The sequence below is a fragment of the Bufo bufo genome, chromosome 2, assembly GCF_905171765.1.
Source record: "Bufo bufo chromosome 2, aBufBuf1.1, whole genome shotgun sequence".
Lineage (NCBI taxonomy): Eukaryota > Metazoa > Chordata > Amphibia > Anura > Bufonidae > Bufo > Bufo bufo.
In genome coordinates, this window is record NC_053390.1 from 313,018,859 (window position 1) to 313,034,804 (window position 15,946).

General features: G+C 41.1%; 1 protein-coding gene across 5 annotated transcripts in view; it reads right to left on the reverse strand.

Annotated features, from left to right (window-relative positions):
- Positions 1-15,946, reverse strand: part of SYK (spleen associated tyrosine kinase) — a 186,315-nt gene that overhangs the window by 48,304 nt on the left and 122,065 nt on the right. For all 5 annotated transcript variants that reach the window (XM_040416945.1, XM_040416946.1, XM_040416944.1 and 2 more), the window contains 2 exons: positions 12,801-12,876; positions 6,827-7,010 (listed from right to left, as the gene is read on the reverse strand). In XM_040416945.1, coding sequence (XP_040272879.1) covers positions 6,827-7,010; positions 12,801-12,876 — 260 coding nt within the window. The remainder of the gene's footprint in view (positions 1-6,826; positions 7,011-12,800; positions 12,877-15,946) is intronic.

The window sequence follows — 15,946 nt, forward strand, 5'->3', positions numbered from 1 at the left end:
GTTGTTTTTGCATTTTCCTTTTTTCCTCCCAATGTTCCAATAGCCATAACATTTTAAATGTTCCATTCATATAGCCATACGAGGGCTTATTTTGGGGGGATAAGTTGAATTATTTAAGAGCACCATTCAATTTACCATGTCTGTTATTGTAAAATGGTAAAAAAAAATCTTTGTGTGGTTAAACTGAAAAAAGGGTTTTGACATCACAGTGTTCACTGTGCACTGAAAATGTCATAACGTCCTTATTCAGCGGCTCAATATGAATACTGCGATGCCAAACTTGAATTTTTTTTAGGCTACTTTCACACTAGTGGAGCCTTCTCCGGCAGGCTGTTCCAATGGGGGAACAGCCTGCCGGATCCATGCTGCCGCTAGTGCACCATGCCGCCGAAAGTATGCTCCAGCTCCATTGATTATAATGGGTGCGGGCTAGAGGTCCGGCCGCAGCATGGCAAACATGACGAGAGGAGGCCGGAATAAAACTACGACATGTCGTAGTTTTATTTCGGTCGCCTCTCGGCATGTTTGCCGTGCTGTGGCTGAACCTCAGGCCCGCACCCATTATAGAAGACTGCCGCTAGTGTGAAAGTAGCCTTAATCTACTACTTAAAAAAATAAAAACCTTTTGAAGAAATTTTCTTTCCATCACCATTTTATGACAGCCATAACTTTTGGGGCTTGTTTTTTTGTGGGATGAAATTCAGATTTTAATAGTACCATTTTTGTGGAACATACAAATTTTTGATCAATGTTATTCTATTATTTTTTATACATTTTTTATATGTATATTTGAGAAAGGGGGGTGATTTAACCCCTTCACTACCATCTCCATACATGTACGGCGCTGGAGTGATGGGCAAGTCATGGCCGGCGGGTCTCGGCTGTTTCAAACAGCAGAGACCCCCGGCTAATTAACGCGACTGGCAATATTGCCGATCGTGGTGATTAAAGCCTTTAGATGCCATGATCAAGTGAGATCACGGCATCTAAAGAGTGAAAAACTTCTTGACGGCATCCTCTACAGCCAATGAGGATGCCGGTGATTGATTTAAATGTGTTAGGTCTCGCTGAAGAGACCCAGGGAATTTAAGCTGCAATTCTTATTTTGGTCAGCAGGTGGCAGGTGGCAATGATCAAGTCTGATCATTAATGAGGTTGTCCGATTTATTTTTTGTTCTTTGTAGGAAAATGTAAGGGCTTTACAATGCACTTACTTTATCTGCAATGGCTCCTTTCTCAGATTTCACTGAGGATCACATGACCTGTGATGTCAGCTTCTCTCCTTGCTCTAATGATGTTTCGTGCACAAGCCTGAGAGAGCAGATATGTGTCTGTACACGAGACGTCACTGCGCTGGCCACTCCCCCTGCACTGCAGTCTACCGTCTTCCTGGATTCTTCAGGAAACTTCAACCACTTCAGCAGCACAGAGGGCTGGAGGCTTTACTGAGTAGCTGCAGGCAGTAAAGAGACAGCGGATCTTCCCTCCTCATCCTGCCAACACAGAGATGACAGACTGAAGGAGTTCTGCAGAGCATTGTACAACAACAGGTAGGGGGAAGATCCTGTGTGTATCAGCTGTGTCAACGTACAGCTGGAACTTGTAGTTCCACACATACATGTTTATGAGTATTCCAACAGTCAGACATTTCACTGAGGGCAGACTTGTGTTCACTCCCTCTGCAGAGCAGGGGGAGGGGAACAAATAATCATGAGGAAACTTCAGAGATTCTTGTTATTGCAGGCAAACTGAGGCCAGAAGAGAACCAGGGAAATGTGGAAGTAGAATTTTTTGGGCCTAAAACCTGAATAGCTTAGTTATATATTACTGACCATCAGATTTACAGTACTATATAAATGTTTTTCATGACTTGGTCAACCCCTTTAAATGGATGTAAAAAATCCATGAATGTTCAGAACTAAAAACAAAAAAAAATTGATTTTGTAGGCTCAAATACAAGCTTCAAAATCATAACAAAAAAGTAAAAAAAAAAAAAAAAACTGTTAAAAAATATATAAAAATTAAAAAATATAAAAGTTTAAGTCACCCCCCTTTTGGTATAATAAAAAATTAAATACATAAATAACAAAAAATATAAACATCATGGGTATCACCGCGACCGAAAATACCCATACTATTAAAATATTCTTCCAATACAGCAAATAGTGTAACAGAAAAAAGGATTGAAATGGCCAATTTGACATTTTTTCAACGCTACTCTTACACGATTTTTTTTTATAAAATGTGATAAAATAAAACTTCCGATTGTCCCGCAAAAAATTAGACCCCAGCTCTGCAAATATAACTATTAAAAAGTTATTGGGATCAGAATATGGTCATGCCATTTTTTCAACGTTTCAATTTATTTTTACTCTATTTAGATATAAAAAAAAACTATACATACAGTGGATATAAAAAGTCTACACACCCCTGTTAAAATGTCAGGTTTCTGTGCTGTAAAAAAGAGACAAAGATAAATCATTTCAGAACTTTTTCCACCTTTAATGTGACCTATAAACTGTACCAATCAATTGAAAAACAAACTGAAATCTTTTAGGTGGAGGGAAGAAAAAAAAAAAAAAAAACTAAAATAATGTGGTTGCATAGGTGTGCACACCCTCTTATAACTGGGGATGTAGCTGTGCTCAGAATTAAGCAATCACATTCAAAATCATGTTAAATAAGAGTCAGCATATACCTGCCATCATTTAAAGTGCCTCTGATTAACCCCAAATAAAGTTCAGCTGCTCTAGTTGGTCTTTCCTGAAATTTTCCTAGTCACATCCCACAGCAAAAGCCATGGTCCACAGAGAGCTTCCAAAGCATCAGAGGGATCTCATTGTTAAAAGGTATCAGTCAGGAGAAGGGTACAAAAGAATTTCCAAGGCATTAGATATACCATGGAACACAGTGAAGACAGTCATCATCAAGTGGAGAAAATATGGCACAACAGTGACATTACCAAGAACTGGACATCCCTCGAAAATTGATGAAAAGACGAGAAGAAAACTGGTCTGGGAAGTTACCAAGAGGCCTACAGCAACATTAAAGGAGCTGCAGAAATATCTGGCAAGTACTGGTTGTGGGGTACATGTAACAACAATCTCCCATATCCTTTATATGCAAAAAACCCGTGGAGCCCCAGTTATGGGTCTTCAACACAGTGAAAGCCAGATATCCCTCAAAGGAAGGAAAACCGAGCAAAGGGGTGTCCCCATTACAGAGATCACCAAATCCACCATATTAAGTGGCCCCTATGTCAAGATCCCGCTCTTTTACAAGCTTTAACGATGTGACGGGGAAAACCTAGGCCAGTTATCCATCCACAGACAGCTTACACCCCGAAACAGCTGTCTGTGGATGGATAACTGGCTTAGGTTTTCCCCGTCACATCCTTAAAGCTTGTAAAAGAGCGGGATCTTGACATAGGGGCCACTTAATATGGTGGATTTGGTGATCTCTGTAATGGGGACACCCCTTTGCTCGGCTTTCCTTCCTTTGAGGGATATCTGTCTTTCACTGTGTTGAAGACCCATAACTGGGGCTCCACGGTTATTTTGCATATCACTGTTTCCCAGGGAGCTTTGCACTTTGGATTGCTGTGTCGAGACTCTTAAATGAGGCTCCACAGTGTTTTCTGTAGCTGGTCTCCCTAAGATCAGCTATTGTTTTGTTTGAATATCCTTTATATGTCTGGGCTATGGGGTAGAGTGGCAAGATGAAAGCCTTTTCTTACTAAGAAAAACATCCAAGCCAGGCTACATTTTGCAAAAACACATCTGGAGTCTCCCAAAAGCATGTGGGAAAAGGTGTTATGGTCTGATAAAACCAAGGTTGAACTTTTTGGCCATAATTCCAAAAGATATGTTTGGTGCAAAAACAACACTTCACATCACCAAAAGAACATCACAACACCAAAAGAAGCATGGTGGTGGCAGCATCATGCTTTGGGGCTGTTTTTCTTCAGCTGGAACTGGGACCTTAGTTAAGCTAGAGGGAATTATGAACAGTTCCAAATACCAGTCAATATTGGCAAGAAAACCTTCAGGCTTCTGCTAGAAAGATGAACATGAAGAGGAACTTCATCTTTCAGCATGACAATGACCCAAAGCATACATCCAAATCAACAAAGGAATGGCTTCACCAGAAGAAGAATAAAGTTTTGGAATGGCCCAGCCAGAGCCCAGACCTGAATCCGATTAAAAATCTGTGATCTGAAGAGGGCTGTGCACAGGAGATGCCCTCGCAATCTGATGGATTTGGAGTGTATTTGCAAAAAAGAGTGGGCAAATCTTGCCAAGTCAAAATGTGCCATGCTGATAGACTCATACCCAAAAAGACTGAGTGCTGTAATAAAATCAAAAGTATTAGTTTAAGGGTGTGCACACCTATGCAACCATATTATTTTATTTTTATATTTTTTCTTCCCTCTACCTAAAAGATTTCAGTTTGTTTTTCAATTGAGTTGTACAGTTTATAGGTCACATTAAAGGTGGAAAAGGTTCTGAAATGATTTATCTTTGTCTCATTTTTTGACATCACAGAAACCTGACATTTTAACAGGGGTCTGTGGACTTTTTATATCCACTGTATGTGGTATCTTTGTAATCTTACTGACCCATAGAATAAAGGGCACATTTCAGTTTTGCCACAAACGGAACACCATGGGAATCAAACCCATAAAATTGTGGCGGAATTTCGCTATGTATGCCATATTCAAAGGTGGAATTAGAAAGTACAACTTGTCCCACAAAAATAAGCCCTCATACAGCTATGTGAATGGAAAAAAAAAAGTTGTGGTTCAAGGAAGATAGGGAAGAAAAATCAAAACGCAAAAACGAAAAAACCTCCAGTATCCTAAGGGTTAAACATTTATTTTTACTTTTACAGTGACAACTTTTAACCCCTTAGGGGGCTAGAACCTGGGATCTTTTGATCCCTTGTCCTATTCACCCTAATCACCATTCCCCATCATTGCGGCCCGTTGTCTGCTGTATGATACAGCCGGCACCCTCATTTATGGAGCGGGCTCAATGCAGCAGCCCGCTCTATACATTCCCTGAGCCACAGTGATGTATGGGTATACCTCATTTATAGCGAATCGTTACAAATTAGTTCGTAATGAATCAAATTTCTTGTTAAAGTTCAGCAAATCGACCAAATTGAAGTTTTCAAAACTTCGCTCATCACTAACCTTCCCCATACTGCCACTGCTGCCGCTACCACCACCATCCTCACATGGTCATGGGGCCACTACTGCCACCACCGTCCCCACTCTGTCATGGGGTCACTACTGTTGCTGCCACCATCCTCACTCTGTTTTGGGGTCACTAATGCCACTGCTGTGCTGCTGCTGCTGCCACCAGCATCCCCACTCTGTCATGGGGCTACTACTGCCACTGCAGCTGCTGCCACCACTGCTGCCACCACTGCTGCCGCCACCACTCTGTCATGGGGCCACTCTTGTCATGATTACTGCCACTGTTTCTGCTGTCACCATCCCCACTCTGTCATAGGGCCACTTTTGTCATAGTTACTACTACTGCTGCTGCTGCTGCCACTGTCCCCACTCTGTCATAGGGCCACTACTTGAATCTTTGGGTACTGCACAGTTAAGTCCATGGTGATAAATTAGACCTGACGCTTTCTTAACCTGTAATACTGACACACAGTAATTCGAAAGCTACTAGAAGGGATTAGCTATGAATCTTGGTGCCATGTACACTGATATAGATGGTGATAAATTATAACTGCCAGTAATACTGATGTCACAGTACCTATAGAACAAATTAACTATGAATGTGGGTGCACTAGAACCTAATATACACGGCAATGCACTCTCTCTGCAGTCTCCCTGCAGTTTGAGTTCCAAGCCTTCCCAATGAGATTGGGCCACCAAGTGGGATGAATATGATTGGGCAGAGGTATGCCAGATTTATTGTGATTTGTGACAAATTAATTGGGAACAAATCAAATTACTTGACGAAGTTCGGCGAATCATCCGAATCAAATTTTTCAAAACTTTGCTCATCTCTAATTATAATATACAGAGCACCTTAGAAACTTGAATTTGAAGGAACAAAGTCTTATTTATCAAGTACATCCAAATTAAAATTACATTTTATCTAATTTTCTGGTGCATATATAGAGAAGGTACTGGCTGTCCTGAAGGATACTTAGGGTATGGAGACATAGTAGCAATGCTCCATAGAATAACAATCTCAGAGAAAGAGAACCATCTCGCAAGTCAGACATTGACTCACAAGAGTCACTTCCAGAATGTGTCACTAGTGAGATGGTTTTCTTTCTCTTCGCTTATTATTTTCCAGTGGATCTTTGCCACTAAGTCTACATACACAGTAGTTCTACTTAACCAGATCCAGTACCTCCCATTGGGTGTACCAAACACATCTCACTCAGCCAGCCAGAATTCTACTCTGCACTGATGAGGGGCAAACACTCCAAAACAGTTGTCTGAGGATGGATATAGCTATTTTCCCTTTTCCATATATTGCCCATATAAAGTCCTTGTCCTGAATTAATATCATGGTGGTAAGGATGATCATTTTTGGTGTTTTTTGGGGTATTTTTTTGAATTATTATCACATTGCAATAACTTTGCTCAATTTACAGTTTTTTTTCATTAGCTTGTGGAAAGCTAGGATTTTTTAAATCTCAGGATTCCTTTTCTGGCCTTTCGATGACTATATTCAGTCACCTACATATGGATAAATGGACACAAGACATTACAAACTCCCAGCAGACAGTTCAGTAAGTATTTGTTTAGTGATTCGTGTAGGGAGTATAATAGTTCTTGGATACCTACTTTGTCATTTTTAAAACTCCTTTTTTCACAGTTCCAAAGTTTCCAGAACCAAGTTCAACATCATCCAAAGTAAGTTGTTCTGGTTGTATTTTCACAGTTTGAGCCCTTAGCTCATCAGGATCTTCATATATTCCACGATATACGTCAGTGTCCATTGGCATCGAATACAATGATGGACCAGTACCTGTTGGTGATAAATACATATGTGATAAAATACAACTAAAGCCATGCTAAACCCATATGTTAAATACCAGAGCAAAATCTGTAGCAAGGTCCCAACTTACCATATACCATTTCTAACACTGATGTTCTCTTAAGTGGGAAGGACAAGCACCATGATGAAACCCTGTGTAAGGCCTTACTTTCTCTATGGTGTAGGAGAAGTAGGAGAATTAAATAGGTGTTGCAAGGGGCTTGGCCTTGTTGGGCATGTGAGAGGATGCAGCACTGAACGGCTCCCGTCCTGCCTTTCTGTAATCCTCCAACATCCTCAGTCTGCAGCACTACTTATCGTTTCTACAGACCCTGGGCAGTTTCCCTCCTGTGCCAGAATGACTCGCACCGGGAAGAGGGAGCAGAGAGACGTCGGGCTTTCGGCAACCACAAAACAAGATGGCGCCCCGGCGGAGGTCTGAAAAAATAAGCTCGCTCCTCCACTGTGCCCCCTCTGACACTAACGGTCAACACCCCTGTACACCCCTTAGGGTAGCCCATTCCAAACCCTTCTGGAGGCTCTGAAGAGGTTCGCATGGCCCACAAAATGTCAGCCTTACAATCAGCAGGGGGAAAACGCCCCATCCTGTAAAGTACCAGTCAAACTTATGGAGTTGGAGCACTCTGTTACTACTGGAGATGAGCCCACCATTAAAGATATCTTTACGGCAGTGCAACACTGCAGCAGCTCATTACATATTCTTAATATACATATGGGCAGTCTGCAGGAAAATGTCTACCTCATCAGGCAAGACCTCAGGCAGGTGAATGAGAGGATCAAAGAGGTGGGAGACAGAGTGACCACTATTGAGGATCAGCTACCCCCAGTGAAGAGGGATCTCGGCAGAATTATACGTAATGTGTCTTTATTAATGTCCAAAACTGACAACCTAGAAAATAGGTCACGCAGAAATAATCTCAGGCTGATTGGGGTCTCTGAAAAGGCTAAGGGATCTGACCCAGTGGTGTTTTGTGAAGATTGGCTGACCCTTAAATTCGGCAAGGACTCTTTGTCTTGTGTGTTTGCCATTGAAAGAGCACATAGGGTGCCATTCCGTGCTCCGCCACCAGGGGCCCCCCTCGTCCAGTCCTGATGAAGCTGCTGCACTTCCGGAACAGAGATACTATCCTCAAGAAGGCCAGGGATCATCCTGATCTCCTAATCAATGGAAATAAAATATCTATATTTCCGAATTTTTCCGCTGAGGTCCAGCGCAGAAGAGTGAAATTCCAAGATGTGAAATGTCACCTACGGGACTTATACTGTAGATTCCCTATTCTATGTTGTACCCTGATAATCTGCCGGTGGTAGCGCATGGAGAAGTTTGCATATTTGAAACACCGTTGGATGCGACCCAGTGGTTGGAAACCAATGAACGCTCCCTGAAAATGCTTCGGCAAGCACAGGCTGAATATGTCTCCTACAATTACGTGGGACTTTTTTGGATCCCGCTCGGTTCACAGGACGCATCTGATAAGTGCAATATATCGGGTTTTTTTTACCTTGTTACTGTGGTTTCTCTCTTTAGTATTAGACCTCTTAGACCTCTGATAGAACTGTAATAATACTTACTATTGGTTCACAAAAGGTAGTATACTTTTACTAGAGTGCATACGTCTGTTTTAGGCCACTCAGTTGAGAGGACGCATTTTATATAGTACATCATTCGTTTATATGGTGCACACTGCAGACTGTTCTGCCTAGGAGGCAGGTTAGAGAAGCAACCTTGCTTAATGTTTATTCAAAATATGTTTTTAATACTTTTTTTACTATGCCGGTGCCCGGCTACAGGAATGTTTTTTGCTCCATATTTATTTATTTTTGTTACATTCTTTATGGAGCGCATTTCTGGAAAATGACTTTATGTTTAAACTGTTTATATGGGTTTGGGGATTGGGTGGGTTTAGCGGTTAGACGGGTATACTGATAATCTGGTTTTGGATGGAGTGATGGTCAGAGCACCAGAGTTCCCGAGATATTTATCCTGGCATGACTTATTACCATGAAGAATATGGCTGACAAACTTAGAATTGTAGGATGGAATGTTAGGGGACTGGGAGAGGTGGTTTTTCTTGCGCTGCAGCATTATCAGCCTGCAGTGATATGCCTGTCAGAGACACATTTGGTTCCCAACACTACTCACTTGCTACACAAATCGTGGGTGGGCCACTCATATCACTTGACACTCTCCATGCATTCTAGGGGGGTGAGTGTTGTTATACACAAATCTCTGCCATTTACATGTCACTCATCTCGTATAGATCCTATGGGTAAAAATATGTGTGCCTGTATTGTACCTGTTACCACTTCTCCTTTATCCTTGCCGCGGTATATATTCCTCCCCCCTATAGTGGTGAAGTTCTAAAGAGATAATGGCCTATGTTGAGGAGCTCCCTCCATGTCCCATTCTAATAATTGGTGATTTCAATACTTGCCCGTCCGCAAGGTTGGACAGGATGGGGGCTTCGAGTGCAGATAGAGACACAAACTTTACCACAGTACTACGAGAGCTTGATTTGCACGATATCTGGTGAGGGAGAAATCTGGACATACGCTGATTCTCCTGTTTCTCCAGCTCTGACCACTCTCTCTCTAGGATTGACCTAGCTATAGGGTCCCCGGATATGTTATCTTTGGTAATGGATGCTACCTATCTCCCTATATGCGGACGACTTGCTCATATACACTCACCTAAAGAATTATTAGGAACACCATAGGAACACCATACTAATACGGTGTTGGACCCCCTTTTGCCTTCAGAACTGCCTTAATTCTACGTGGCATTGATTCAACAAGGTGCTGATAGCATTCTTTAGAAATGTTGGCCCATATTGATAGGATAGCATCTTGCAGTTGATGGAGATTTGAGGTGAACTCATTGTCATGTTCAAGAAACCAATTTGAAATGATCCGAGCTTTGTGACATGGTGCATTAATCCTGCTGGAAGTAGCCATCAGAGGATGGATACGTGTTCTCATTCTGTTTACGCCAAATTCGGACTCTACCGTTTGAATGTCTCAACAGAAATCGAGACTCATCAGACCAGGCAACATTTTTCCAGTCTTCAACAGTCCAATTTTGGTGAGCTCGTGCAAATTGTAGCCTATTTTTCCTATTTGTAGTGGAGATGAGTGTTACCCGGTGGGGTCTTCTGCTGTTGTAGCCCATCCGCCTCAAGGTTGTGCGTGTTGTGGCTTCACAAATGCTTTGCTGCATACCTCGGTTGTACCGAGTGGTTATTTCAGTCAACGTTGCTCTTCTATCAGCTTGAATCAGTCGGCCCATTCTCCTCTGACCTCTAGCATCCACAAGGCATTTTTGCCCACAGGACTGCCGCATACTGGATGTTTTTCCCTTTTCACACCATTCTTTGTAAACCCTAGAAATGGTTGTGCGTGAAAATCCCAGTAACTGAGCAGATTGTGAAATACACAGACCGGCCCGTCTGGCACCAACAACCATGCCACGCTCAAAATTGCTTAAATCACCTTTTTTTCCCATTCTGACATTCAGTTTGGAGTTCAGGAGATTGTCTTGACCAGGAGCACCCCCCTAAATGCATTGAAGCAACTGCCATGTGATTGGTTGACTAGATAATTGCATTAGTGAGAAATAGAACAGGTGTTCCTAATAATTCTTTAGGTGAGTGTATGTGGGGTATGTGGAGGGGTCTTTAGGCCCATTAATGTCCCTTATACAAGACTTTGGAGACTGGTCTTATCTTCGTATAAACTGGGACAAGTCCATTCTGTTTCCGTTGGACGTGGCCCCCGCTGGCCACTCCCTCCTGTCCACCCATTTGCAGGTTGCTCAGTTTCAAGTACATGGGAATTGTGGTCTCATCAAATATTGAGCACTATGTGAAAAATAATGTGGATCCACTTCTAAACAACATGTCTGAAAAAATGAATTCCGGATCCGGCATTCTAGAAACTGATCCGGAATTTTGGACGTAGATAATACCGCAGCATGCTGCGGTATTTCCTCTGTCCAAAACGACGTTCAGTTACTGAACTGATGACATCCTGATGCATCCTGAACGGATTTCTCTCCATTCAGAATGCATGGGGATAAAACTGATCAGTTCTTTTCCGATATTGAGCCCCTATGACGGAACTCAGTGCCGCAAAAGAAAAACGCTAGTGTGAAAGTACCCTTACATGTACAACAGTCCCATTTCTGCAACAGATTCTCACCTATGGCTCCTCGAGTGGACTAATATCGTCCATATACAGGAATCTGTTCATGAAATCTGTGAGGCATGACTCCTTGGTGGTCAAACAAAAATGGGAGGAGGAGGTTGGTTATATATCAGAGGATCAATTGAAAGCCGTACTGTCCAGCGTATGTCCCAATTACTTCTTGTTCACCGTGTATACCGGACTCCATCCTTTCTGTTCAACATTGGGGTTAGTAATGATGCTTCCTGCCCTAGATGTGGGGAGAGTCCTGCATCCCTGATGCACATGTTCTGAAAGTGTACGGAACTTCGGATTTCCTGGACAGGCATGCTAACCTGTATTGAAGATGCTTATCACATTGTGGTCCCGCCTGGTCCGAGGACATGTGTGTTGGGACTGTTGGACATTACAAATCGCAATTCGCGCCTGGGGTTGCAGCGTTTTCTCTTTCAGGCCAGGAAATTAATTGCTAAATACTGGCTAAGTCCCAGCCCTCTTCTGCTGTTGAATTTTTTATTTAGATTCTTCGTCTGGAAAAAGGAGTATATATTAAAAGGCAGTGCTTGGCCAAGTTCACAAAAATCTGGGACAAGTGGGTATCTTATAGGATCAATGCGGCATAGTTTGGCTTATGATTGCCTTGGCTGTGATGGGAGGAGTGGCCTCGGAGCTGCGCGTGATTTTTGAGTTTGCACATACGAGACCGGGATTGGGAATGATAACTTTTGTGAGTGATCAGTGGTGGAGGAGTTAAGAGACAAATTTATCATGGAAAGTAAAGGTGCTAAGACCTTATCCAGGGTGACAGTTCTATCTTCTTCAACGTTCTGACAAACGCTACCTATACAAGTGTTATAGTACCCGTCTCATCGCTGGGAGGTGGGGTATGGGGGGGGGGCAGTTTATTTTATTTTGTGTTACATATGAAAGGGTATATAATATATATTTTTTGAAATATGGATGTCAATTATGGAAAAAGTCTTGACAATTTTCTAAATGCCAAATTTGATTGTCTATACTCATACCTTTTTTATTTTTCGTTTTTTTCCCCTGTATCTTGAATACTTGTTTAATAAAAAATATCTGATTTAAAAAAAAATACGCTCTGCCAGGGTTACCCACACAGCTTATGGGGGGTGGTGCAGCAGGACGCCCATTGAGCTGCTTATTTTAACATAGAGAATGTCCAAAGTGGGCAATGCTTGTAGAGAACCATCTGCCTAATCCAGTCACCAGCTATGCATTGCTATGAATGAACATAATATTTTTTTTTCACCTGCAGAGAAATCAAAGTTATTGTTTTAATCAGCATGATCAACCCTCCCAGACAATATGACTGGTTTAATTGGGTTGATCATGCTGACAAATGCTCTTTAAGCAACTTTAAACAGATGCAAAGTGGAGCAACATCTCAAGACAGAAGCGTTAGATGTAAAGATACAACAAATTTATTAACCATCGAGTGACATTTGATAAATTTGTTGCAAATTACTCCGGCAAACCTGACTTAAAAAATCCCATCATGATAAATTTCCCCCTATATGTTTTGACAGATAGTAAATTAAAATCGTAACCTACCTTTTTCATCTAGTCTCATTCTAGACACATAGGGGTTTGATGAAGAAACACTTGCAGCTCGTGCAACATTAGCGGTCTGGAATAATTGTGCACAGGGAATACTTTTAACAAAAACTTCTTACATAATGTTATAATAGTTACATTTGAAGCTGTTTACGTCTGTAAATAAAATTTTACACCAAAAATGTGTATGTCCAAAAATAAGATTATATAGGTAGCCATATATTAGATTATTGTGGTCCAAACTCACTGAATTCGGTGGTCTCGGCTAACCATCTAATGTGAATGTCCCAATGTTGAGGGAAAGAAGTGTTGTTCAAGTTGGATTTCCCCATGACTTATCCTTAGTTCTCACTGGAGATAAGCAGCCATAAGAGGTGTCTAGCAGAAGCTTATTCCTCTTTCCAAACTGAGAACACATTTATGGGATAAATTAAGAAGAATAGCTGTTGGCCAAATGATTAAGGTGTGAGTAAATTTCACAGTGTGCAGAGTTCAGATTTATAGTGTATACATAAGAGGATCATTATATGTAATATAGAGTCACCATGACCCTGAAATGCAAGGATATACTAATATACTAATATATAATATACTAATATAGGCACACAATTTTTTTTAAATATAACAGATTTGTGTATAATGCTTCAGATGCTATGTAAAGTATTTTCATGTATTAACTGGGATGTGCACCATGTCTGCCGTATTCGTAAAAATGTTTGTTTCCAGTGAAAAAGTTGCCAAGGAGAATGCACAACAAAAATTGTCCAGATTATCTGGAGAACTAAAATGTTCTAGTTCTAGTATTGAAGAAGCATGTAAATTGTGTAACTGGAAAACTGAGATAGGGGCCTTCTGTTATAGTAAATGTGATATTACAAAATAGCGGAACACTACATAATTATAGTTTATGATATAACTGACTTCATGTACACTCACAAGAAATCGTTTGGAACTCTATACATTACCTTTAAACTGTTATGCACTTACATACCTGGTTACATGAATTTAGTCTTTTTCTTATTGTAGCAATAATAATTGTGCTAATTATAATTATCAAAGCAATAGTGTTAAGAATGTCTATATATTTACAGGGACTATAAAAAGTATTCACATCTTATGCATCTTTTCCATGTTTTATTGTAAAACACAGGAAAACAAATCTGTTAACAAATTGTGTTATGTGATCTTCATTTTTTACAGTAATTAATAGTTAATTAAGCAACTCCATGCTTATCAAATCAAGTTTGGGAAGCTCCACGAAAGACATAAATAAGTGGCTTGCTAATATGTCATTTACATTATTTTCTTATTTTTTCTCATACCAATCAATGTAGCCACAGTTTGACTCTGTCCAGAAGTCAGGTGATCATATCTTCCAATGCCTGCATTCGCTGGACATACAGTATTTATCCTGTTATCCATGGGATCCAGGAATATCCATTTACCATGACTACATAGTTCAGTGGATAACTATGAATACATATACCTCTTTCTAGAACTACTGGTGAGCCACATGAGGAGAGCTAAAGGGTCCTGTTTAAAGAGGACCTGTCACACAAAATGTCTGTGCAATCTGAAAGCACCATGTTATAGAGCAGGAGAAGCTGAGCAGATTGATGTGTTATTGTGGGAAATATAAAGTAAAACTGTAATTGATATATTTATGCCTTTGTTTTTTCCACCTCCTGTGAATACCTACTGGTACAGTGAGGAGGTGTTATCAGTGATAGCATTGTGTTTATTAGAGTGTATATAGAGATAGCTGTCAGTTACTGATAACACCTCCTCACTGTACCAATAGCTCTTCACAGGAGAAAACAGAGACATAAATGTATAATTATAAGTTTTGCAGACTCTTTTCCCACTAAAATATACATCATTCTGCTCCGCTTCTCCTGCTCTAAAAGATGGGGCTTTTAGATTGCATTGCATGCTATAATGAGATTCTGTAGGCTGACAGCTAACTCTCCAACCCCCAATACACATGTCTGCTCAGCTTAGCCAAGCATCCATATGATATGAATTGGGGAGGAGAGAATGCTGTTGTTAGATTCTTCTGGCACCAGCTTATCCTCCCAAGTCCATAAAGATCAGTCAATTGAAATCTAACTGCCTGATCCTTATCTCCTCTGACATCTGTCCTCAGGGGAAAGTTGGGAGGAAAAGTTAAGCTGACATTTATTTAATGTGTGTAGTCATTTTAAAGCTGACCATACACATTCAATAACTGTCGGCCAAACGATTGTTCAGCCAACAGTTATCTTTCCATACAAGTTCAGCTAAATGTGTAGGTGTATTCCATGACAAAAGCAAAGAAAGCCACTGCCAGACACTTCTGGTGGTGGCTTATCTCCCAGGAAAACAAAAGGATCAGGCAACAGTATTCATTTCGCCCTAACCTTGTCTTCCCAAATATCATCTGTCGGGGGAGAGTCGGAAGATCCCCACACACATTGATGTATCTCCCGAACCTGCTGCACCCAGAGGGTTCAGCAGACAAAAGACTAATGTGTATGGCCAGCGTAAGAAGCTAATACAGCTGAGATGGAATGTTAGGTTTTTCACTGGTTACAGCTGTAAAAAGAAAAAATCTAAAAAGAAAAGAAAAAAGGAACGGCCAAAAAACAATGTCAGGTAGCATCGAGACAATGATAATATAACTGTAGACCTCTGCAGTTCTACTGAACTAAGCTATCATTATAAAAACTCAGTAGAACAGCAGGGGGTCCTGGTCTTGCAACTATAATACCGAATATAAAATCTTGCTATACTTTATTATGGGCATCTGAATGCAGTCTTAAAGCGATTTCCCACTAATAATCATTTTTTATTATGTGCCTGCAGCATATTCCCTGAAACAGAAGATTCATACTTACCTACTCCATGCCGCTCTGATCCTCCACTCTGGTGCTGTCTCCATCATCTGGCTGGCTATGAGCCATACACTGTTCCAGCCAATGACTTCAGGGGTGATGTGGCCACAAGCAGCACATCACCTCTGAAGTCAGTCATTGGCTGTAGAGGTGCATGTGAACATGCTCATGGCAAGCCAGATGGAACAGCGCAGGGACCGCAAGATGGAGACAGCACTGAAGACCAGAGCGACTTGAAGCAGATAAATATGAATCTTCTGTTTCAAGGGG